The sequence below is a fragment of the Nomascus leucogenys genome, chromosome 5 (assembly GCF_006542625.1).
Source record: "Nomascus leucogenys isolate Asia chromosome 5, Asia_NLE_v1, whole genome shotgun sequence".
NCBI classification, from domain to species: Eukaryota; Metazoa; Chordata; class Mammalia; order Primates; family Hylobatidae; genus Nomascus; species Nomascus leucogenys.
The window spans coordinates 44,106,485-44,132,895 of NC_044385.1; the positions used below are offsets into that span (position 1 = coordinate 44,106,485).

The 26,411-nt window shown below is 40.4% G+C and overlaps 1 protein-coding gene across 2 annotated transcripts in view; it reads left to right on the forward strand.

Moving 5' to 3' along the window:
• CACHD1 (cache domain containing 1) overlaps positions 1-26,411 on the forward strand; it is a 227,587-nt gene that overhangs the window by 185,177 nt on the left and 15,999 nt on the right. For both annotated transcript variants that reach the window (XM_012506444.2, XM_030812951.1), the window contains 14 exons: positions 2,648-2,816; positions 7,625-7,767; positions 8,430-8,611; positions 10,023-10,133; positions 15,535-15,657; positions 17,132-17,231; positions 17,322-17,438; positions 19,366-19,526; positions 19,863-19,949; positions 21,151-21,267; positions 22,411-22,562; positions 23,848-24,009; positions 25,524-25,601; positions 26,256-26,357. In XM_012506444.2, the coding sequence (XP_012361898.2) occupies positions 2,648-2,816; positions 7,625-7,767; positions 8,430-8,611; positions 10,023-10,133; positions 15,535-15,657; positions 17,132-17,231; positions 17,322-17,438; positions 19,366-19,526; positions 19,863-19,949; positions 21,151-21,267; positions 22,411-22,562; positions 23,848-24,009; positions 25,524-25,601; positions 26,256-26,357 (1,804 nt within the window). The remainder of the gene's footprint in view (positions 1-2,647; positions 2,817-7,624; positions 7,768-8,429; positions 8,612-10,022; positions 10,134-15,534; positions 15,658-17,131; positions 17,232-17,321; positions 17,439-19,365; positions 19,527-19,862; positions 19,950-21,150; positions 21,268-22,410; positions 22,563-23,847; positions 24,010-25,523; positions 25,602-26,255; positions 26,358-26,411) is intronic.

Sequence of the window (26,411 nt, forward strand, 5' to 3'; positions counted from 1 at the left end):
TTGGATCAGGAAAGATAGGAATTGGGAGTAGCCAGAATGCCTTTAGGGAGGAGTCTCTTCCAACCTTCTTGTTTGGTTCTTAAAGTATCATTATGGCAATAGCAATTACTAAAATGCAAATGAAGCAAACAAATTAATAAATGAAACTATTTGAGAAACATGTTTACAAGCCTAATTCTACTGGTAGTTTGTTGTTTGGTAATACACATTTGAGGAAGGTCAAAGCCTATTTTGAAATTCTCTTAGCTGACTTGTTTTCAGATTTTTCTTTAGAATGATAACACCATCTGCCTTTATATTTATATCATTTTTAACGATAAATTATTTAATTTTCATATCAGAAAGGGTGAGCCAGCCACCAAAATTCTCAATTACAAAACAGACTTTTGTGTTTGAAATTAGAGATTGTTTACCTCCAGCATATTCTGATTAAAAGCAACTCAGTTACATCCTGGGAAAATATCTGCATGGTTGCTGGCATTAAAAGGGAAAGAAGGAAATGTAGGCATTTGTGTGACCTTCTTGATACAGTAAAGAGCCTCAATGTTAGTGGGGTTTTTTCAATGATGCTAGTAAATTCTGGTTATTCTCCTTAGGCAAATTCGAGGTAGTAATCGTGTAGCCACTTCAGGTAGCAGTGTTAGCTTTCTCCGAGTTCTAAAATTGTTGAGCTGATCACTGTAAGTGAAAACTTAAGGAGATAATAAATAATGAGATTGGAGACTTAAAAAAAAAAAAGGCTAGGCTGGTTACCCAGTAATAAGGGCAAATATTTTTAAGATCTCTTTAGTTACTTTGTTGGGGAGGAGGGTAGATACTCATCTTGTCCTAAGAAATAAAATGGTTTCTTCCAATATAATCCAAATAGAGTTAGCTTATCCTAAGGTCAATTGGCTAAACTGCTTAGCACTCATAGATATAGCAGATATTGAGGGATTATTTCACTGAATTAATTTAAATATAACTTGAGAGATTATGTTAGCAGCATTAAGAGATTACTCCATCACTGTGTAACCCAAGTGCATTTTTTAGCATTTTAGGAGGCTGTTTGCTCTGATAGAAGTACTGACTATTAGAAGGTATTCACATGTTCCCATGTTACACAGGCCTGCTTCACTTCAAAACATGGATCCCATGTTATAATCAGTGAAAAAAACCCACTCCCAACCCATAGAGAGCCCTCTAGAAATAGAGTTCCTTTTAATGTAGAGACTTTGTTTTTCAGCTAAGAACATGACAGAAAGACCTATATTGAAATCCGCTTTCCTAAGACCTGTTTATGAAGTGCTACTTTTAGAAGTTTACGGTAACTTTATTTTTCTCTTACAGAATAGACCCAATTATAAAATTATATTCTTGTCATTCTGGTAGGGTTTTGTCTTTTGGTTCCTTGGAAAACACAGCATAGGAAAACAGACTTAAAGGATGACTGTGAGATTGAAAAGAGAGAAAATAGTAAATGCCACTTCAGAGCACCTTGTCAATTTATAATTTGGGGAATGGAGAAAAGGATTAAATTTGTTAATCTAATTGAATATCTTTGCCAGCAGTACTTGAAAGCAATTCCAGGAACATGCAAATTGCTTCTGTGTTTAAGAGTCTGCAACCATCCTCCCAAATCCTAAATTTCACTTAACTCTAACCTGCTTAGTTAAAATGTTCTCCTTTATCTTTTACTTTTATTTCACTAAGTAAGTCACATGAGCTGCTTTATAAGGGACCGTTCTTTAGTTCTGATTTCGCTAGTCATCACCTTCTTCATTTATTTATAAACCATCTTTAAATAGGTTCAGTCTTTCTTCTAATATAATAGGATAATAATCGAGAAATTTGGCTTTCTTTTACTTTTAAGTCTTTCTCAAGTGGCTAGAACTAGGTAGATTGGCTTTTGATTCTGTGGTGGACATTGTCCCCACTAAATTTTGTTGAAGCATCCATTTCTAGGCACAAAGTGAATCTGAAAATACTACTGTTTCTACATATGGGCTTAATAAGTTAGACTTAAGCTATGGCACACTTGTCTACCGTGGTCTGCAATGACAAATCAGGCTGACTCTGCAGGATGCCATAGGATTTGTGTTTTTCATGAGTTTAAGTACTGATGTTGGTCATTTCCAACCAGGACAAGAGAAAGCGTTAGTTGGAATAGAATGAATGAACTGGATTCTGTATTGGCTGCTCCTCAGTCCTTTCTTCTAAAGTGAGAATTCACTACTGGCTTGAAAAATAGTCAATTCTCAGAACACTTATTGCAAAACCAATTATGTATTTTTAAGTGCATTTCAAATCCAAATAGAAATAAGTGTTGTATTATTATGTCCTGTTCTAGCTTGTGCTCATTAACCCACATTAGCAAAAAAAGACTAGGGTCACAGTTTCAAAGGGACTCCTTTCTTATCCTTTCGTTAGCCCCATGATTTTCTGTTACATACTTCAAGTCTCCTCAACAAGAAAAGAAAACAGAAAATACAAAATTAGATACCTTCTATCACCCTATCCTCATGTCTTCATTCATTCATCATATATTTAATGAACACCTTCCATATGAAGATAGAAGATAGAGGCAGTAGAAAATAATGTATGCAAAGTCCCTGTCTCCATGGAACCCTCATTTTCTAGGTTAGAAATTCTCTATTGATTTTTACAGGTACAAGACACTTCCTTTATTCTGTGTATTGTGGTGATACAACCAGAAATACCTGTGAAACAACTGAAGAACCTCAACACTGTTCCCAGCAGCAAGCTGCTGTACCACCGGCTGGATCTCCTGGGCCAGCCCAGTGCTTGCCTCCACTTCAAACAGCTGGCAACCCTAGGTAAAGCCCTTACACTTCCTTCACGTTCTTACTCTTAGCAGCTCACTGTAAATATCCTTTTGAATACCATCCACCCCACCCCTCCAAAAAAGATACTGAATGCCTGCAGAGTCAGCTGGTTTGGGGATACAAATGTGAAAACGATTTGAAGCCTGGCCTCAAATTAGATCATCTAGCAGACTCTGAGACAAGGTTTTGTGTGCTCGTGGTTTATACAGGCTGGGCTTTGAGAAACCAGTGAAGAAGAGAGGAAAACAGGACAAGGAAGGCAAAAAAGACAAGTTCGATGTTGAGTGAAGTTTTAACTTCAGCCTGGTCTTCTAGGGGGGCTCTGGAGTGTAAATTACACCAATAGAGTTTGCCCAGACTCTAAAGAGAGCTCAGCTTTCACATTTCTTAGTCACTTTCAACTTCTAGTGCTAGGTACAGAGTTTTCAGTAGCCCAAAGTCCATAGAGGGAGGCACAGATACAGCCCATTAAAGGTAAACATATAAGTATGGGGATATTGAGGAGGGGTGGGGTAGAATAACAATAAAAGGCCTCCAAAGGAATCTATGTAGCATATCAGCAGTAATCTACCACAGATTCCTATCTTCAAAAGGGCTTAGGAATACGAAGATAATTCAAAGGAAGCAAAAAGGAATTTACATTTATTATGTACCAGATGTTTTTTATTTTTCACCTGAGTTGACATGTGATTGATTTGGGTTTACCAAAGATAATTTTCCCCCAGATAACATAAAATATAGCAAAGCTGAGATGTGACCCATGCACCTCTGTTCTGCCGTGTGCCAGACACACACTAGGCATTCGTGGTCTATGTTGTCACCAAACCACAGTATACTGACAGTCCAGTAAAACAGGTATTCTCTTTTTCACTGTTGAAAAGACTTAGGGTTCAAAGCAGTTAATAACTAAGAATCATCACACAACTGGCCGAGAAGAAGGGGAAGGGGAACAGATAGGAATAAAAGCAAGGCTAGAAGTCTGCAGTCTTTAGATTCCAAATGATAGCACTGGTGTTTGTGTTCCTCCCTTAAATTCCATCCTCGAGAGTTCTGCCTGGACATGAGATCAGAAGAGCAGGCTGGACTAAGTGGTCTCTTCTGGGTACCTCCCAGCAGTGTTGACAATTTGGATAGAGCCAGTGATGTTGATCCAAGAAGGCAAGATTTTATATTTCTTTGTTTTGATTTGGTCTTTGGGGTTTTGTTTGTTTTTATACAAAAAAGTATGTTTAAAAATTTCATATTTTTAAGAAATGCTTTACTGAAACACTGATGTGTACAAGCCTCTTTTAAGTTCTAGTGAGCAAGCTACTGCTGGTGAAAATTAGGCCACCGTTTTGAAATTTGAGACAATAAAGTACAATAGTTTTCTTGAAGAAAAAGAAGCTCAAGCCTAGATTTTTTATTTCCTTTGCATAATCTCTCATAGCTACAGTTTCCAATATGGCAGCCACTAGCCACGTGTAGCTATTGGGCACTTTAAATATGACTCATCCAAATTGAGGTGTATGGTAAGTGTGAAGTTCATACTTAATTTTAATATTGATAACATGTTAAAATTATAATGCTATTGTGGATATACTGGATTCCATAAGCATATTATAAAAATTAATACTACTTTTTGCTTTGCTTTTTTTTTTTTTATTTTTACTTTGACAGGGAGTTTTGCTCTTGTCACCCAGGATGGAGTACAGTGGCACGATCTTGGCTCACTGCCACCTCCGTCTCCTGGGTTCAGGTGATTCTCCTGCCTCAGCCACCTGATTAGCTGGGATTACAGATGCGTGCCACCACGCCCAGCTAATTTTTGTATTTTTAGCAAAGATGGGGTTTCACCATGTTGGCCAGGCTGGTCTTAACTCCTGACCTCAGGTGATCCTCCCGCCTTGGCCTCCAGAAGTGCTGGGATTACAGGCGCCACTGTGCCCAGCCACTTTTTGCTTTTCTTAATGTGTCTACTGGAAAATTTTAAATTACATCTGTGGATCGCATTGTATTTCAGTTGGACAGCAAGCACAGCCTCATAGAGATTATTCAGATAATGTATGAACTTAATTATTTCATATACGATTAACAAGCAGACCATAGGCCAGTGTCTGACTTTCACTGGGAGGTCTTGGCACCCTTCCTCACCTGGATGGTAAGGCCCCAGGACAAGGTGGAGAGGTAATCAAGGGCATCATAGTTAGGATCAGTTGGCAATGAAAATGAACCAAGGTAATTAAAATACAATAAAAAGGGAATAGGAAATATGGGAGGCAGTGGCAAAGAAGTGGTTTCCATTTGATTTCATTGATGTGGGGGTTTAGAGGCCAGGTCTTAAATATATGTCACGTGTGTTCAAGTGAGATGATAGAAGGACATCGTCTTTCTTGGTACACAAAGAGACAAAGAAAAATTTTTTAAGAGTACATCATCTAAGGCAATTAAATATGTATATGTGTGTATAAATAAGCATGTCTACCTCCTAGACACAAAGCTTTGGGTCCTGTATTTTGATTCTTTCTGTCTCTTTGTGCTCACCCCATCTTACTGCACTAGCCTTTTCTAAAATGCCAGTCTCCGTCACTACAAAAGAGACCCACTCCCCAAGCCACCTCTTCTTCTCTTTACTCTAGCCCTGTGGCGACTTTTCTGTCTCTGAAGTGGGTGTATGCCTTTGACACTTTTTATATTACTGTGTTATTCTCACATTGTTGTTTTTCTCTATTTTCCTTTTTCCTCATCACTCCAATCAGATCCTAACTTCTTTGAGTTCAGGAACTACCCTCTCTCTTTTTGGCATGTCCTTGCGTGGAGGGCCTGCAAAATAATGTATACATGAAGCCACAGCATGCTGCTAGGCACCCTAACCTTTTCCAGCTTCTGGTTGTCTTTGCTTTGGTTAATTAATATAATAATAATCTCCCTGGGTAGCCAATGAAGATATCATCAGAATTAAATGAGACATAACATTATTTAATGTTTTCCGGGAATGGCAGACTAGGTAATTCTAACCCAACCTACTGAGGACAACTATTTAATAAAATTCCTGGATTGAAACATAATCCTGGATTAAAATCTTGGAAAGCATCAGAGCTAACATGAGAGAGAGGAATTACCGGGCAAAAATCTCAGAGAAAATAAGAACCCAGAGAAGAGAGCCAACACTCAAAGCCACTTTTGCAATGCACATGTTTACCAATCCAGAAGAAACAGCTGTCAAATTAAACAGTGCTTTAAGTAGCTACTTCAGGCAAGGAAGAGAAGCAAAAATCAAATCCAGGGTCCACAAAAGGTGGAGGATCTAATAAATTTTTTACTCCCAGCCCCACATACATACATGCTTTTAGCAGAGATTCTAAAAGACTACATCTTTAGGGGAAGGCCTGAAGTTAAATCAGGCCTTGACTTGGGGTTCCTATCATCTGAGTGGTTTGGGGAACTTCAAGCATTAGCCTTTGAAATAGGATTAGTTGAAGTCATGCAGTGCTTCGGTCCGTATCCTGGCTCCTAATTGGGAACTGTTTCCAACACCCCACCTGCTACATCTTGCAGTGTGGCACCAGACAGGATGAAACAACAATCCTCTCTGGAGAATGATCCCCCATCTTCTTAGGCCTCAAGCTATTTCTACAGATTAGTTTTTAAGTACAATGTCCAGCACAATCAGAGATCACCAGGCTACCAGGAGACAAGGCATGACGAGTGAGAACTAACAAAAGGAGTAGAAGATGCCCTATGTGTTTAAATGAGATAGGACACATGATCATGCTTTCTAAAGCTTTTAAAAATACTATAAGGTTGAATGGTAGAAAATCTCAAAGACAAAGATTTAGTGTTTTTGTTTTGCACTGTGGTTCATTGTGTGGATTTTTATCTTAAATAGAGAACTGGGATTTTCCTGTTAGATCAGACCAATAATGAAACATGTATGCATTAACTACTATATTTCTAGAAGCTTTTGTTTGTGTCAAATTTTGCTGCCACCATCTGAGTGAATAATTGTTATTTGATTTTTGCATTGATTTCACTGTTCCATCTTTCTTTCTTAAATAGTACTACTAATATGAATAATAGTTAATACTCATTTGCTTTACAAATATTAACTCATTGAATTCTCACCATATTTCTATAAGATTGCTGCTATGCAAATGAGAGAAACACTACATGTATTATAACCTGCAACATCACACAGCCAGAAAATGGCTTTAATCCAGACTGGTTTCATGTGTGTCATAAGCTGTCCCCTCATTCCTTATAAGATATTATATGTAGATCTCAGATCGTTTGAAGAATTTCTACTCCCAGCACTTGCGTTTATTGGCGCATGTCTTTACTGGTTCATTCTTAGGACTGTAAGTTCCCTGAAGGGAGAGAATGTGGCCCTTTAGATATTAAGCCACCGCCGGGTGCAGTGGCTCATGCCTGTAATCCCAGCACTTTGGGAGGATGAGGCAGGCGGATCACAAGGTCAGGAGATCGAGACCATCCTGGCTAATACGGTGAAACCCCGTCTGTACTAAAAATACAAAAATTAGCCGGGCGTGGTGGCGGGTGCCTGTAGTCCCAGCTACTTGGGAGGCTGAGGCAGGAGAATGGCAGGAACCCAGGAGGTGGAGCTTGCAGTGAGCTGAGGTCACGCCACTGCACTCCAGCCTGGGCCACAGAGCGAGATTCCATCTGAAAAAAAAAGAAAAAGAAAAAAAAGATATTAAGCCACCATAGCTGACGGATTGGCAGAGCCCGAGTGATGCTTTTGTTTGGGATGAGATAGAGTCTCCGCATTCTCAGGCCTGCTTTGTTTGCTTCTCTTTCAGAAAGTCCCACCGTCATGCTGTCTGCTGGCAGCTTTTCCTCCCCCTATGAGCACCTCAGCCAGCCGGAGACAAAGCGCATGGTAGAGCACTACACCGCCTATCTCAGCGACAACACCCGCCTCATTGCTAACCCGGGCCTCAAAGTAAGCGCTGGCGCAGAGCTCCAATTCTGGTGTCCCCCTCCACAGGCCCAGCAAGGGGTGCTGGCAGTGAACCTTTGAAGTAGGAAGCCCAGCTCTGCATCTGTGCCTCTCAGCTGGAGAGCTGCAGAGTGTGTGGCCCAGGGGAGGCTGGTCAGCAGTGACTCTTCTGATGGATGAAGAAGCCCCGTGGGCCACATGGAGAATCTGTTACAGGCCTTAGAAGCACTGGGGGTTTCCAGTGATGTTAGAGGGATGTGATTTAGAGACTAGTGAAACTTTCCCAGCCCTGTCTTACCCAGAAGAAGAAGTAAAGTGCCCCTGCTGTCTCTCGAGATAAATATAAGTATAAAGTTTAAGGAACAAAGCTTTAGGGTTAGTGTATATATATGTGTATATTAATGACTCGCTATAGCGTTTTTCATCTTAAACTCAGAAAGCCTAGGTAGAGTGAACAATTGAGTGATCACGCATCCGCTGACTGTATTTCTGCAAGCTTTTGTTTTCACCAAGTTTGGCTGCATCCGTCTGCTGTGGAAAGATTTTTTAAAAAGTAATTGGGCTTGGCTTCTCTGCAACAGAGCTTTGGGAAGCCCTGCCAGCAGCCCACTCTCTTTTCATGTGAGTTTTAAAGGATCCCTGCTATGTCTTCCTTTGTTTCCCAGTTCTCTGTCAGAAATGAAGTAATGGCTACCAGCCACGTCACAGATGAATGGATGACACAAATGGAAATGAGTAGCCTGAACACTTACATTGTCCGCCGTTACATAGCAACGCCCAATGGCGTCCTCAGAATTTATCCTGGTTCCCTCATGGACAAAGCATTTGATCCCACTAGGAGACAATGGTGAGTTTTAGGGGCTCCCATTATCAAAGATTCTCCCCCAAAATCCTGGAGAGACATGGTAAGTACATACAATAAAGCAACTTCAGGCCATTAAACTAAAGAAGATACTTTCGTGGTGGTGAAAAATGTTTCTGAATAGTTTTTTCAATGCAGCATTAACAACAGCTTTGTGGGGTTTTTTCTATCTAAAATGTTTTTATCTCTTCATTGAAATTTTGAGCCTGAAATTCTTTATGCTTGGCCATTTTAATTCCTAGTGGTTTGTTTGATTCCTACCTTATGCAAAATGTGTTCCTAGTGGATAGACTTCATTTTGCTACACGTGATTATGGAATCAAGTTACAGCTTATGTATGACCTGTGAAAAATAAACACACAAATTCAAAAACATTCTTTTACTTCTAGGCTTTATTTTTACTTTAATTTTCAAAAGCAAAAGCTAACAATGTGCTATAGCATAGCAGGGGAGTCAACTGGACATAAGAACAGAAAATCTACCTAGCCTCTAAAACATCTCTACCTGTAACCCTAGCACTTTGGGAGGCCAAGGCAGGTGGATTGCTTGAGCCTAGGAGTTCAAGACCAGCCTGGGTAACATAGCGAAACCCCATCTCTACAAAAGAAAAAATACAAAAATTAGTTGGGTGTGGTGGTACACACCTGTAGTCCCAGCTACTCAGGAGGCTGAGGTGGGAGGATTGCTTACGCCTAGGAGTTTGAGGCTTCAGTGAGCCAAGATCATGCCATCGCACTCCAGCCTGGGTGACAGAATGAGACCCTGTCAAAAAAAACAAAAAACAAAAAAACAAAAAACAACGACTATACTACATATCTTAGTAAATGCCCAGATATATACTGAGTTCAGTGTCTCTTTTTAAAGTAAGAAGGAATTTCAGATTCTCTTTACTACTTGTGTTGATGCTACAGTCAGATACAAAAGATGAGAATCCTTTTGCATTTCAGTGTAACACAAACAAAATTCATCATAAATATTTTTAGACTTATAAGCTCACTTTTCTTTGAAATTTGCAGAGTAGAGGTGCATACTTTAAAATAACATGACTTGGCCGGGCACGGTGGCTCACGCTTGTAATCTCAGCACTTTGGGAGGCCGAGGTGGGCAGATCACAAGGTCAGGAGATCGAGACCATGGTGAAACCCCGTCTCTACTAAAAATACAAAAAATTAGCTAGGTGTGGTGGCGGGCGCCTGTAGTCCCAGCTACTTGGAGAGGCTGAGGCAGGAGAATGGCATGAACCCAGGAGGCGGAGCTTGCAGTGAGCTGAGATCGCACCACTGCACTCCAGCCTGGGCTACAGAGCGAGACTCTGTCTCAAAAATAAATAAATAAATAAATAAATAAATAAATAAATAAATAATAAAATAACATGACTTTCTTTGCTCTCCGTTAGGTATCTCCATGCAGTAGCTAATCCAGGGTTGATTTCTTTGACTGGTCCTTACTTAGATGTTGGAGGAGCTGGTTATGTTGTGACAATCAGTCACACAATTCATTCATCCAGGTAATATCTTAACTAACTTTGTAGTCATTTCTTAAATATATCAAGGACATTTTGGAAATCTGAATAGAAGAGTACCGGCAGCAAGGCTTAGAGGCAGAAGCATGACCTTTAAAGTGAGGCCAGCTGGGATTTGAACATCTTCTCTTTCTGTCACCTTCAATTCCGTAGCTTTCTCCTGCCATCTATAAAATGGGAATGATACCTGCCTCACATGGTTGTCATGTAAACTGAGTCAGTGAAAGGCTGTTAGCCCTGTTCTTGGTGGCCATGATGATGTTTATGAAGAAGAAAAGATGCTGGAGTCTAAAGAGCAGTTTGAAGAAATATCCACTTTAAACTGATGAAAGAAATATCAATAGGAACCTGACAGTTATGATTGCCAGAGAGTGTTTCCCAAGAAAAGGAGGATTGTTAATGAAGAAAAACAGGCTGGGTTCCTTGGCTCACGCTTGTAATCCCAGCACCTTGAGAGGCTGAGGTGGGCGGATCACTTGAGATCAGGAGTTCCGGACCAGCCTGAGCAACATAGCGAGACCCTGGCTCTACAAAAAATAAAATAATTAATCAGGCATGATGGTGCGCACTTGTATTCCTAGTAAGTCAGGAGGCTGAGGCAGGAGGCTTGCGCCCCGGAAGGTCGAGGCTGCACTTTAGCCTGGGTGACAGCGTGAGATCCTATCTCAAAAAAAAAAAAAAAAAGAGCAAGAAAGAAAAAGTACCAAGACATCAAACTTATTGCCTCTTGTATTTGAGTCTAACTCTTTAGAATTAAATAAGTTGTTTGTTTGGTTTTCTTCTTTAAAAAAAAAAAATTGTCCTTGAAACTATCTCTTGAAAAATTAAAAGGCTTTTTGAAAATTGATTTTCCCAGAATGCTATATCAATATCACTGTAAATATATTTAGAGTGCTTTATGCTTCCTGCTTTTAAGGTTTCAGCATTTAAGCTACAGATGTCAGGGAAATGTTTGGTGGGGAGGCAAGTCACACACATTGTTTTAATCCCTTCCTTATACAAATAGCTATTTTTTCCTAGCAACCAAGAAAGACCGTATTTTGACTGGTACCTATAATGATGCCTTAACATTTATAGGAGGCAGATTTTCTTGCTTAAGTTTATGCTTTTCACTGGTGCTCATTATGTGTCAAATGATTGACATTCAGTAAAATTCCTCTAACGGAAGTTCACTGGGAGCAAGAATTGGGAGGCCATAGGTGTGGAATTTCAATATCATGGCCTATGTCTCTGTGGAAAATGGGGCCCTGCAGCCAGCCAAATGTTGACTCCTTTGTAGGGTATGGTATCTGTCTGACTCTGTCAGCTTCTCCCATCATATAAGATTTCATATGCAAACAAGTAAACACTTACTTAGAACACATCCCTCAGTGTTTTCATTAACAGACCATATGTGAAGCACACGCCTACTGATGTCTAAATAGAGTGACTTGTCATCCCTCCCATATATTCTAATGGGTTGAGAAAAAGTAAACAAAGGCTGTTTCTTTTGAGGGGACGCAGTCACCTTGGTCTTTGATTACAATGAAATGGGCCAGAACTGGGCTCTTAAAGATGTTGTTATAGTGCAGGCAATCAAAACCCAGGTGTGCCTTAGTCATCAGGTGACCCAACTGACTCCCCTCACCTGGCAGCTTACTATCAAGAGCCATTTGCTTTTCTGTCTAGACGTATTCTTTTTGTTCAAGAGGGCAAGGGTAGGGGCAGATGTTTATGCTTGTGTATGTATGTTTACATGTTTTTGTTGGGATTCGAATGGGTGGAAGAATTTTGATTTGGTTTGTTTACAAATATTTATCGTCTTGGTCCAAGTGAATCACAATGGAAATAGAATGATGGACTTTCAAGTTAGAAAAACCCAGGTTCAGGCCGGGCACGGTGGCTCATGCCTGTAATCCCAGCACATTGGGAGGCCGAGGCAGGCGGATCATGAGGTCAGGAGTTCAAGACCAGACTGACCAACATGGTGAAACCCCATCTCTACTAAAAATACAAAAATTAGCTGGGCATGGAGGCGCATGCCTGTAATCCCAGGAGGCTGAGGCAGGAGAATCGCTTGAACCCGGGAGGCGAAGATTGCAGTGAGCCAAGATCGTACCACTGCACTCCAACCTGGGCGACAGAGCGAGACCCCATCTCAAAAAAAAAAAAAAAGAAAAACCCAGGTTCAGCCAAATCCAGTGGCACATGCCTATAATCCCAACTACTCTGGAGGCTGAGGCACAAGACTCACTTGAACCCGGGAGGCGGAGGTTGCAGTGAGCCAAGAATGTGCCACTGCACTCCAGCCTGGAGACTCTGTCTCAAAAAAAAAAAACAGAAAACTCCAGATTCACATCCCTCATTTGGTTACTTTTACATCATGGGTTGAACCTACACAAGTTTAACTAGAATATAATAAGAGCAAGAAATGGCAGTTGAAGTCATGGGTTCTGCCTCCTGAGTCACTCAATGAGTGTATATTCCCCAGAATAGGTGCTCTTGCCCTGTGCAATATGAAATCCCACGCAACTGGTCATTTGAATATTTTGCTTAGCAGAGTGTGATTTTACTATTTAGAGCTGTGTATTTTTCAATCAACAGAGTTTAAAATGCAAGTCAACTACCTCTTATGGTGCTCAAGCAGAGTAACTATGACTTTGATGGATGCATGGATAGATAGGCTTTGCAAAGGTATTTTTTTCAAATGATTACTGATGATTTTGGCCTTGGGTGCCAGCTTGAGAACTTCATCCCTCCTAACATATGGTTCTACTCCCAAAAAGTAGATTTGCCGTTTACTGTTTGCATGACTATAAACAAACTCCTTTTCACCTTTGTTTCCCCACTTAGGAAAGTGAGATATTAGAGCCTATCTCAAATGATTTTTTTTAAAGATTAAATCAAATAATATATGTCGGTCTCCTAGAATAGTGCCTGGTATCTGGTAAGGGCTCAGTAAATGTTAAGCACTTTTATAATAATGTTTTGTGACCTCGCTGACCTCATATGTAAAACAGAGGCTGTAATACCTGCATTGAACTGATAGGATGAGAATTAGAGATGATGCATGCATGTCAAGTGCTTAGTACTGTACTTAAAAGGTCGAGTCCCAAATAAATGGCAGTTATTTTTATCATGCTATTTTTGTTTTAAACTTCTGACATTTTAGCAGGTCAGAAGAGAAAGCTTAAGCTAATATTCAGCTTGTCATGAAGCAGTCCCATGAACTCAGTTTTCAGTGGTTTGGCTGAGAATTAGAGGCGTTTTCTAATTCAACACTCACTTATCAGTTACTCATAGTAAGCTTTCTTGTGATTCTTTCATACACACGTTTAGTGCCCTGAGAATCTGGGTTTGCATTCTTTGGAGAAGGGTGGTGCTGCTAGAGATGAAGTATGGTCATTGAGTAAAGGACTGGTTAGATGTGTCTTTGGCTGTGAAAATCTCACGGAAGTATTGCAAACAGCCTGGTCTGTTGTACTTAGAAATATAGGCTTGGCGTGATTTTTTTTTCCAATATCATTCTTTATGAGTTGCTGTGGTAACAGTGTACCCATCTGAAATGCAGGTGAAAGTATGAATCCTAGACTTACATAGGCAATATACATGCTGTTGCTTTAGCATGTTTATCATTTTGAAGCAGATGGCAGTTATACAAGAGAAGTTTAGAAATAAAATTACCTTATACCAAAACACCTAAGTGCTGTTTTCCAGCGAGGTAGCTGTAGGGTTGTAGAAAGAGCCAGGTGTGGGTACTGGTCTGATCTATCTTATGTGTTTTTGCCATTCTAAGCCTAATCTTATATTTATAAAATGGGAACTATGATTCCTTTATGGCTTTTTCACAGATAGTTAAATAGCGTAAAGTTGCTTGGAAACTCTTGAATGCTCTGCAGATCTAAGAAGGCAGTATAACTTCATGGTATATGCTTTGGAGTTGAAGACACTAAGTTTAAAGCCCTGCTTCCACCAGCCCGTTGTTGTGTGTCTGTAGTCCCAGCTACTTGAGACTGGGGCAGGAGGATCACTTGAGCCCCCAGGAGCTTGAATCTAGCCTGGGCAACATAGCAAGACCCCATCTCTTACAAAAATGATAAATACATTTCTGCTTCTACTAGTTATTCACTATGTGACCTTGGCCAAATAACTAATTTCCCCAAGCTTTAGTTTTCTGGAAATTATAATGCCTTGTAAGATTGCTATGAGAAATAATTAAGGTTTTTGTGATTAAAGAAATTAGGCAGGTGGGTGATGCTAAATAATAGGCTCTTAGAAAGTCCTATGTTGGGTAAACTGCAAATTCTCAGCCACAAGAGTATGGGGAGTTCATTGGTCAAGTAGCACATGCCCTCCCAGTTACCCATGAGCATAGATTAAAAAGAGCCAAGGTTCCAAGTGAGAAGTCCACACTTCTGACACACCTGGCAATTTCTTGAAGTGCGTTTTCTCTGAAAGAGTAATAAGTTTATTGTCAACTCATGCCTGAGGGCTCAACTTCACTGTTTAGTTTTCTTTAGCTTAGCTTCTATTTTTTTAGGTGTTCACTGTAAATACACCATCTCATTTAATCCAAATAACAGCCTTATAAAGTAGGTACTATTATTGAATCCATTTTCAGACGAGAAAACTGAAGCTTAGAAAGACGAAACAGCATTCCATAAGCCACATATATAGAAAGCAACAGGGCCAAGATTTGACTTCAGATCTGCTGATTTCAGAGCCAAACAAGTTAGCACCGTGTTTTACTGCCCAATTTTCTCTTCCTTGGCTGTTGGGAGTAGCAGGGTGGAATGGAGAAAGCACTGGCCTATGGACCAGGAGAGTCTTGTTCTAGAATATGAGCTGTGCTCTGAGTAGAGTCAACTTTAATGTTGCAGAAAGAAAACTGGACTAGACATTGTTCCTCCTAAGTTTTGTATGACCTTAGCCAGTCAGTTAACCTTTGTGAGATCTCAGTTTTCTTATCTAAACAATGAAGTAAATAATAAGGGTGTTGCTAAGGGGGATTTTTTATTTTTTTATTATTTTTTTATTATTTTTTTTTTTATCTAGAGTTTCGTTGGAAGTAGCCGTAGTAGTCATGCATCCAGCCTCCCACCTGATGCCTCTGTGCCCATATTTTTGTCAGTTGAGCCACTCTCTGAACATCATATTTCACAGCTGCTCAGGTTTGGGGCCACTCTTATTTAGACAGTCCTGCATTAAGTCTTAAATTTTTTTGTCTCGTAAAATTTCCATGTTGTGTTAAATCAGTCACTTAGTTGATCGTTTTTGTAGGTGGGAAAAGTAGGGAGGAACAGTGGGAAGGTATTTCTAATACCAAACAGTGTCCCTGTGACTGAACATAGCTTTTATCTTTAAATAAGCCATGCCTATTGTTCTCATTGATCTTTTTCACATAAAGTACACAGCTGTCTTCTGGGCACACTGTGGCTGTGATGGGCATTGACTTCACACTCAGATACTTCTACAAAGTTCTGATGGACCTATTACCAGTCTGTAACCAAGATGGTGGCAACAAAATAAGGTAAGCGCTTTAGGGATGCTATTTCGTTTCTAGCTGCAGAAGTTTAAAAATAGATGTCAGGTATCTCTAGTTGAATGGGAACCGCATAGCTATGGTCAGGACTAGAAATCTAATTCATGGCCTGGGTGTCCTATTAAGATGGTTTTTGTTCTTTTTCTCTTCTTTCGTCTTTCTGAGATGCGTACTGTTTGTGATTTAGACAGACTCAGCACACAACAAGAAAAGTAACTGTAGCATAGAATGCACCAAAAGCTCTTGTTTCCCTGGAAGTCAGTAATTAGGGGCCTCCCATATCTTTGGTACTAGAAAGACCAGAGGGGACTCTTGGGTAGGACTTTTGATGTTAACTTTGTCATTAAACCAAAGTCTTTGTGACATTTTCAGCTGCTTAGACTGTTCGTTTTACATTTCCCCAGAAAGAGACCATGGAACCAAAAGTCTCTGCCTCCCAAATTTCAAAAGAACATGTCTGATCAAAGCAAGGGCATACCCTTGATTTAATGCAGGCTGCTTTTAAAAATAGCTTTCTTAGTTCCATCTCACGGTTCACACTTCACGTCATTGGCCCTTATGGGGAAATGCAGAATTCCTGGCAAACTGATATCACTAATGTAAAGTAAAATAAAGCAAAATATAGTCTTGATTAAAGCAGTTCTAGCTTCATTTAGTGTTTCTATCAAATAGAGATCAAATATGGTAGTCCCCCTCTTATCTTTGGTCTCACTTTGTGAGGGTTCAGTTACCCACAGCATAATACAATAAGATATTTTTATAGAGACAGAAAGACCACATTCACATAACTTTTATTACTGTTATAATTGTTCTATTTTATTATTAGTTAATGTTGTTAATCTCTTACTGGGCCTAATTTATAAATTAAACTATCATAGGTAGATATATATAGGGAAAAAACCGTATATGTAAGGTTCAGTACTATCGGCACTTTCAGGCATCCATTGGGGGTCTTGGAACATATCTTCCACAGATAAGAGAGGAGGACTACTGTATATTTTTATACATCCCCTGCATGTTGTTATTTTGTGTGTATTTATCATTGAAAGAAGAAATTAATGTGCTTCAAATCTGTCGGTAGAAGTACTCAAGTCTACTTCCTTTAGGATCTGCTTCCGTGGAAAAAAAAGAACAAACTTCCCATTCATACATCTTTGCAAAAGGTCTGAGTTCGTCTTACTTGGACTGGGTGGGTGCATCCTGTATAAACTGCGTAGGTGACCACAGAGTCAGGTGTAACTCTCACCTTAACCTCTATTCTAGGTGACCCACAGCCTCAAAAATCATGTACCTGTCTACCTGACTGCCAGCTTCCCTTCATTTTTCCAATGGGTATTTATTGAGAACCTGGGATAAATGCAATTTGTTTCAGGGCTAGCAAGATAAATGCTCTCTGAATACGTTTGAAAAAAAAAACAAAAACAGCTGATGTGAATGAAGGGCATAACTTGTTTTGGTACAGGTGCTTCATAATGGAGGACAGGGGTTATCTGGTGGCGCACCCAACTCTCATCGACCCCAAAGGACACGCACCCGTGGAGCAGCAGCACATCACCCACAAGGTATTTGTCACAAAGCTGAGCTGCTCAGCTCTCCAACCGCCTGCAGCTCACTACATGGCGTATATCTTCTGTTCTCTTTGGCCTTGGTAGGAGCCCCTGGTAGCAAATGATATCCTCAACCACCCCAACTTTGTAAAGAAAAACCTGTGCAACAGCTTCAGTGACAGAACAGTCCAGAGGTTTTATAAATTCAACACCAGCCTTGCGGTAAGTTGATCTGATTCCTTAACACTCATTTTTCCATCCCATTATGGAACATGAATTGGAATCATGGCTAGTGTCTGAATATTATCCCTACCTGTTTCATTGCCTTAGAACTGTAGAATGATAGGAGGAGACAGGACCTTAGTTCCAGTTCCCAGTTTGACGATTGGGAGATATAAAGCTCAGAGTAGAAAAGTGAATGTTTTAAGGTCTCTCAATTGGTATTTTGTTTTGGTTTTGTTTCTTTAAAGACTTACCCAATCTAAGCCCTTTGAAATATCTGCTGAAGTTGGTTCCCACAGTCTTGTATAAATATATGTGGCACCATGTGTTCCTCTCTTCCTGTCTTCTAGAGATCACTCGGGTAAATTCCCAAGGCCAAGTTAGGTCAGTTCTTGATCATTTGCCCTATGAGATGGGAACTCTCATGTAAATCATCTGAAAATAATGTCTTCTTTTAGCTTAGAGTACTCTGTATAGTTTGAGTTGCTGCAAATTTACCTGGTTATGGTTAAAGATCTTAAGGACATTCTCATTAATTTATAAATAATCCTAGTTGGGAGAAAGCTAAAATGGGGAATGATAGAACATTCAAAAAGCTATTTACAGGAAGTAGGTTTTTTATTTAGAATAGGCATTTATGTCAGTCATTAAGTATGTAATTAATTTTTAAAATGTACTAGGTTAAATTAAAAATCCTAAACTGAGTCTCAAAAACTCTATTGCAGAAAGCAATTATCTGGTGGAAAAGAATAGTTGAAAACATGAACATGTTAATAGAATGGTGTGTTCAAAGCAAGGGAAGTCATTATTACCCTGTTCAGATCCCATACCATTTTGAGAAGCACTGTTTTTAAAGGAGACATTGACAAATGCGACTGCCAAGTAAGGTTGTCATAGGAAAGTCTGACTTATTCTGTGTGTCTTCTATTATTTATGCAATGGTTTCTGGAGTCTTCAGCACACAATGCCAGGATACTCAGGTAGATACTTCTCAAAAGGCAAATTTGAATAATTTATTGGCCCAAGTTATTCCCAAATGGAATTAGAGCATTCCTGGGTATTGGGGCTGACAGGACTCCCAGCCTATGTTACTGCTTATATTCTAGAGGTGGGTGTCTTCCAGACAGTGAGAAATTCATGTAGACCTCTAAAAACCCATTCAGTGCTATGATTCTCAGAACTAAGCTCATCCTCACCAAGCATATATACAGGATGAATGGCATGAAACAAGCTTGAGGTGAAATAATTTGCCTAGTGTATCTGACATACATGCAGAAAAATGATTACATGCAACTCTACAATACCACTTTGGAATCTTTGATTTTCTAGTATGGTAAACAAAATTGGCAATTCAAGAAACTTGCTATCACATTTTCTTGTTATGGAATGAAGAAAAGAGATACTTGCTTTAGTTGGATTATTTAAATATTCTAGAAGCAGAAATTTGCCTCTTAGGTTTGATTTTTAAATAATTTTATTATTATAAAAGGAAAAAGTTTCATCACCCAAAAAAGGGAAATGCACAATTTGTGGTTAATTAGGTTTGCATGTGAATAAATTTTAAACTCTTCCTTCCCTGAAAATTGTCTTTTATTGCTTCTTGAAGTATTCGTTTTCCTGGTATATTGTTATGTGTTAAGAAAAAACAGATTTTAATAAGAGCTATAAAATTTATATTTGTGTAAGCACAGATAAAAGAATTCGTAATATATACACAGCTGTTCAATGGGAGTTCTCTCTGATTATGAATAATTTTTATTTTCTAAATTTTTAACAGTGACTATATATTTTTAACAGTGACTTTTGTAATCAGAAACATTTTATTTTAAGCTGTTTTTCATAGGTAGTTGAAGAGTTGTTTTCACCAAGTTTGGGCTGAGTCTTTGCATTGCTGTCTGCCATTTCTGATACCTTGATTGTTCTGTAGGGGGATCTGACGAACCTTGTGCATGGCAGCCACTGTTCCAAATACAGATTAGCAAGGATCCCAGGAACCAACACGTTTGTTGGCATTGTCAATGAAACCTGCGACTCTCTTGCCTTCTGTGCCTGCAGCATGGTGGACCGACTCTGTCTCAACTGTCACCGGTAAAAATGCAATGGGTCATATTCTGTGTTCACCACACTGTTTAATATTTCAACTGATGTCAGGCATTTTGAAGTGCAAAACAAACAGAAAGTGCTGGTGTGTGTCCTGAAGAAAAGTCACAGTTACAAAGGCACTTAGAGCTGTGCCGTTTGCAGCATCCTTGTCCAAAGAACAATGGATTAAGGCCATTTATGTATTTAACCTTTGGCTGTAACTTCTTTTTTTACTATTCTTTTAAACTAGCTCAGAGCTTCATTATTTTGCTTCCCCAGCACATGTACAACTTACAGTTTGCCATTGACCTTCTGCATAGTAACTTTCTTTTTGCTTTTCAGAATGGAACAAAATGAATGTGAATGTCCTTGTGAGTGCCCTCTAGAGGTCAATGAGTGCACTGGCAACCTCACCAATGCAGAGAACCGGTAAAATAATTAATAATAATAACAACAATAATAATAATAATACATATATAATACTGTGAGTCTCTTATAGATTTGTTTTGAGTTAGGGCGTATAAAGATGATTCATTCTAATGATAGAACTAACTGTTCAGTGAGCCAGAATTCAAGCTCCGTAGTGCCATAAAATGATGCCTGTTTCAAGGTTTAAATTTAACTGCTATAAAAGTATTAAGAGTGTATGTGCTACATACAAAAAAATGTGAGAATGTCTCAAGCATTTACTAAGTGTCTACCATGTGTTGAGTACTTTATGCACATTAAGTCACTTAGTGTTTTAATTAACCCTGTGATAAATATGCAAGTGTTTTTCACATACTTATGATGTGTTCTACAGCGTTATTTATATCAGTGACAGATTTTAACACCAGGAAAATAAATTGTGATAACCCCTTCTCTAGAAAATAAGAGTGTCATGTGTGTTTGTATTGTGTGTGTGTATTTGTTTGTTGAGACATGGTCTCACTCTGTTGCTCAGGATGGAGCGCAGTGGCGCGATCATGGCTCACTGCAACCTCTACCTCCAAAGCTCAAGCAATCCTCCCACCTTTCTACCTCCCTTGTAGCTGGGACTACAGGCATGTGATTCCCAAGCCTGTCTAAATTTTGTTGTTGTAGAAGTACTTTTTTTTTTTTGAGACAGAGTCTCGCTGTCGCCCAGGCTGGAGTGCAGTGGTGCGATTTCGGCTCACTGCGCGCTCCGCCCTGTCTGGGTTCACGCCATTCTCCTGCCTCAGCCTCCCGAGTAGCTGGGACTACAGGCACCTGCCACCTCGCCCGGCTAATTTTTTTTTTTGTATTTTTAGTAGAGACGGGGTTTCACCATGTTAGCCAGGATGGTCTCGATCTCCTGACCTCGTGATCCGCCCGCCTCGGCCTCCCAAAGTGCTGGGATTACAGGCATGAGCCACCGCTCCTGGCCAGTAGTACTTTTTATAGAGATGAGGTTTCATCATGTTGCCTGGGTTATTTGTATTACTTCTACTGTACATAAAGATAAATAAATTGAAGCTCAGAGTTGTTAAGTAATTGATACAAGGTTACACACTAAGTGGCAAAGCCAGGATTCAAACCCAAATCTGTCTGACTGCCGTTAAGTATCAGGAGCATGAGTTTGGAATGTGGGCGGTGGTCATCTTAACCTCCAGACTTACCTCCTGCACAGAAACCCAAGCTGCGAGGTCCACCAGGAGCCGGTGACATACACAGCTATTGACCCGGGCCTGCAAGATGCCCTTCACCAGTGTGTCAACAGCAGGTGCAGTCAGAGGCTAGAAAGTGGGTAAGCAGAACCTAGTAAAGAATTGAGGTTTTCCAGCTAATATTTATTATTCCCGCTCTTCATGTTTTAAAAGGGTATATCAGTTTTTCAGATCTGAAACTGATTTCCATAAGCCTTTATCCACCAGATTAAATGTTGTCTCGTTCCCACTTATTACCCCTATTTAGCGTGTGTACCATATGTTAGTAGCCTCATCTGTGAGTGGGAGTTTTTCTTGAAATAAAAGAAGTGTGAGGGGCCATGGCATGAAGCAGCAGGGCAAGGGAGGAGGAACCCCTGCGGTCCAGAAGCAGAACCCGGTGGTCAAGGCTCTAGGTGTGATATTTTGAAGCTCATTTATTTTCCTTTCTGAGGAAACACATCTGCTTCATGATAGTTTTGAGAACTAAAAGCTACATGTTCCCCGCCCTCTCCCTACTCCTCAGGTGGGATTAGGAGTTTGGGACTAGACATGGAAATAGTGGCTGTGGTAGACTAAGTGAAGGGGAGTTGGTTATTAGCTTATTGTAGCTGTAGCTTGCCATTTTATTAAACAGTGTTTAGAGGGATAGCTTACTGTACTTCGCATGTATATTTTAGCAAAGGAATTGTGGCATCAAACTGAATAATTTGGGATGTTATACAGTAGCCCCAAGTCAATTAGGTTTGGGAAATGCTGACACTGCATATATGATCTTGAGACAGTCACAATGCATGTAATACACTAAAGGCTCTGAGAAATTGGCAGTGAGGAAACCTGTGGTAACTGGCCAAGTATTTCCAAACTTATTGGACTTTTTTTTAATTTTTTTAAATGACCCCACACTTGGGGGATGTTAAGCCAGAGTCTAACAAACATTGGGGTCATTTCTGTTTGGTCTTGTAAGATGATTTTGAATAGCCCCATGATGTGTGGATGTCATTATTTAATTCACAGAGAGCAGTTTTATTTCTCTCCTTTCCAAGTTGTTAAGAGGCATAAAACAGTTATTTCCCTGGCAGTCTATTGCTATTCTCATTTTATAAGGAAAGGAAACTAAAGCTCAAGAAATTCACAGCACTAGTAAGTAATGGAGATCCTGAGAACTGTCTGATGCCCACACTGAAGTGCTGTCCCCTGGCCCACACTGCTTTGTAGAAGACTAAGTATTGTTTTTCTGGCAGGGACTGTTTTGGGGTGCTGGATTGTGAATGGTGCATGGTGGACAGTGATGGAAAGACTCACCTGGACAAATCCTACTGTGCCCCCCAGAAAGAATGCTTCGGGGGGATTGTGGGAGCCAAAAGTCCCTACGTTGATGACATGGGAGCAATAGGTATGTTTTTTGGATGCCCTAACAATTTAATTCTTGAATATACAATTTCCTGCCTATATACTAGGACATCTTAAAATAATCCTCTTCCCAACTTCCCTGATACATTTGCTGGTAGTCTTTAGTCACAAAACCAAGGCAGATAACTACCTTCAGAACTGGCTAAATATTCTGTGCAGAGAGAGTGAGTGGCCATCTGTCCTGCCAAATTTTGCAAGCCTGGAATTCATTCCCATAAAGCTTGTTCTGAGAAATCTCAGGCCTGGTTTCTGCATGGCCAAACTCTGGAGTCTGTTTGGATATGCACACCAACTGTCAGAAGCACAGGGCCATGTATGGAGTGACCACTGTATGTCTAGTGCCTGTTAAAACCTTCACTCACAACTTTTGCAAGGTAGAAGTCTTATAGCTACAAATCAGTATTTGGGGCCTTGGAATCAACAGAAGCCAGAGCTACCCAGTGCAGCTGGGACAGCTTAGGATGAAGCATAGGGACACTGCAGGATGGAGAGCCCCTGGGATCAGTCTTCAAGACCTCAAAAATACTGCCAAGATTAGATCACTTACCTGAGATTTTTTTTTTTCAGTCTTTCCAGAATTAGCACCAAGTCCTAATTCTTAGATGGCAGTAGAGTCAAATATTTAAATCCTTAGTTAATACCTTGATTGTTACCATCACTTACATCAGCCTGTCTAGAAGAAAAGCTCATATATGAGGCAGGATTTTGAGCTTTTATGCTTTTCCTGAACTAGGTGAGGGCACATACGTGAAAGTGACTTGGCTCTGAGAAATCACTTTCTATGCTCACCTGCAGTTTCCTATCTGGAAAGCACAAATGGCCTTTTAAAGGAAAGCCATAAGCTTCGAAACTTGGTCCGATTAGCGCGTATTTATTGGACCTGGTGCCTTTTATTTCAGTGGTTACTCTGTACTAGGTGACTTTTCCTCTCTTCCAAGAGTAACTCATACCCCAGGGAGCTAGGACTCTGTTGGTGTTGGATGCTGCCTGTGTAAGCAATTCTTCTGGTCTGCTCACTCTTCCCAGCAGCCCTTGCCATTTGTGCTCCTGCTCTGCCTAGCAACCAACACTGGAGAACCAGGAATGAAATGAAGCCTTCACTCCCACGTTCCCATGCGTCATGTTTGAGGAACTCAAAGCCTAACTGAGCATCTGTTTATCTTCCCCCAACCCCCTTCCCACTCTATGCCCTCCCATCTCACCATCTTTACTTTCTTCCCTACTTGGGAAATCTTAACAAGGAACATCTTCTTGCTCTTTCACTGAAGGTGATGAGGTGATCACATTAAACATGATTAAAAGTGCCCCTGTGGGTCCTGTGGCTGGAGGGATCATGGGATGCATCATGGTCTTGGTCCTGGCAGTGTACGCCTACCGCCACCAGATTCATCGCCGGAGCCATCAGCATATGTCTCCTCTTGCTGCCCAAGGTGAGCTCAAAATGAACCCCACAGGGGAGGCAGCAGCCAGGCTAGAAGGACAGTGGCGGGTTATGTAAGCCTCTAAGGAACTGTCAGAACAGTGCTATACTTTCAGCTTCTGTGGAGTCATTTTGGAAGTCCCCAAAGCCTGCTTTCTTCTTCAGTGCCTAAACCCTACAAGCTCTATTTTGATCCCCAGAAAAATCCTTGGATCCTCTCCTTACCAGCATTAGCCCCCAGTGGCCTGCCTCTGCAATAAGCCAGTCAGGGGAGCTGGGATGCTGAGTGGGAAATTTTGTTTGTTAGATGTGCTGCCCTTGCAATTCCAAAAAGACAGGCAAATCAAAGATACCCCAGATCACTAATGGCGAGAATATAATCTGTTCTATTGCAGCTGCCATTATGTAGTGTGAATAAACACGCATTTGAATAATCACATCTCTTAAAACAGGGTAAGTCGGCCAAGCGCGGTGGCTCACGCCTGTAATCCCAGCACTTTGGGAGGCCAAGGTGGGTGGATCATTGGAGGTCAGGAGTTCAAGACCAGGCTGGCCAACATGGTGAAACCCCACCTCTACTAAAAATACAAAAAGTAGCTGGGTGTGGTGGCACATGCCCATAGCCTGAGCTACTCGGGAGGCTGAAGCAGGAGAATTGCTTGAACCCAGGAGATGGAAGCTACAGTGAGCCAAGATCACACCACTGCATTCCATTCTGGGCGAAAGAGTGAGACTCCATCTGAAAAAAAAAAAAAAAAAAAAAAAGTCATCGAAGCCAAATACAAAATGATTCACCTATAATATGGCCTCAATACCATGTGCAATATCTATACTCTGTTTAAGTGCAGTTATCTGTACTCTGTTTGGAGGGAACAAAACTGTTTAATGGCCGTCTCCATCCTTCCTAAAACCCCAGTCCCCAGGGATGTGTTGACCTGACCTTTTTGGAGATGAAGTTAACTCATCTTCCTGGCCACTTAGCTCACTCTAACAGCTGTAATGACAGGTTGATGTTAAAACATTTCACTATGGCCACAAGCCCGAAGGGGAATCATGGAGTAATGTTGCCTGATTTAGTAACAGGGATAATCACCATGTGCTTCCCTTGGTGAGATTCAGCCAGACTGAGGATGACCGTCTTCGAGTGTTAGCTTATGCCTGGCCTTTTGGAGGCTTTTGTTGCACCATTTCACCAACACACTGAGTCATGTTTTCAATCTCTTTCCTTTTGTTTCAGTACTTTAGTAGAGGATTAAAGATTTGTTGGCCTCATTCAACTTCTTTTCTCCTCCTTTCTCAGAAATCAATTTCAGATGTCTCTTGATTACTTGTTCTTCTTGTTTGGATTCCTGCTCCCTCCTCCTTTAAAAAAAAATGGGGCCTCAGTTCATCCCCTTCTAAGATGGGATTCATTCTTGATGGAATGCTGTCACCCGGTCATCAAACAAGCGCTCAGCAGGGTATTAAAGCGGGTGATTTTGTTTGATTAAATAGTCATGTTTCTCTCTTTTTAATGATGGGTAGAAATGTCAGTGCGTATGTCCAACCTGGAGAATGACAGAGATGAAAGGGACGACGACAGCCACGAAGACAGAGGCATCAGTGAGTATTCAGCTGCCTTGCTGCAGAATGTGTCAGCAGGAGGCTAATCCAGAATAAATATTCTTTCTTATATCCTTTTGGCTTGTATTAAAATTTAAGAAGCTTTGACACGGTGGCTGGGTTTTTTTAGTTGTTTTTTTTCCATCCTTTTTTGTTAGGAGTACGTGTAGGTCTTTGTTTTAGAGAATCTCAAAAGATTTTATGATTTTTTTTTTTTGCATTAAGTGTGTTGGCCTAAAACAGCTCACCCTTTCTTTCTCTTGCTCATTATTTTCCTACCATAGTATTTTAGAAAAGGAAGTTTCAGGCATGCATTTTTTAAAAAAAATCCCTTAACTAGTATGTACAACTCAGGGAGGAAAAAAGAGCATTTTCTTTATCAAAAGAGATTTCCATTAGTGTTAAGACACCCTGGCCTTCACCTACTAGACCATAGCTTCCTGATGCATGTCGGAGATATATAATTAAATACCTCTCACTGCACCAGTTCTAAAATCAGCACCCTAATCCCCAGAATTGTTTAAAAAATGATTTATTCTGGCTTTCCAAAGAGAGTTCTCCCAGCATGTAAATGAGCCCTCTCAGAGCAAATGTGTTTGAAACAACAGAGATACTGGCATAAGAGTGACATTAACTGTCCTTGGCTTCCAACAGTCAGCAACACTCGGTTTATAGCTGCGGTCATCGAACGACACGCACACAGTCCAGAAAGAAGGCGCCGCTACTGGGGTCGATCAGGAACAGAAAGTGATCATGGTAAGGTCTAGCTTCCTGCATTTGAAGACCCGAGGAGCCTCGTGTACTCCTGTG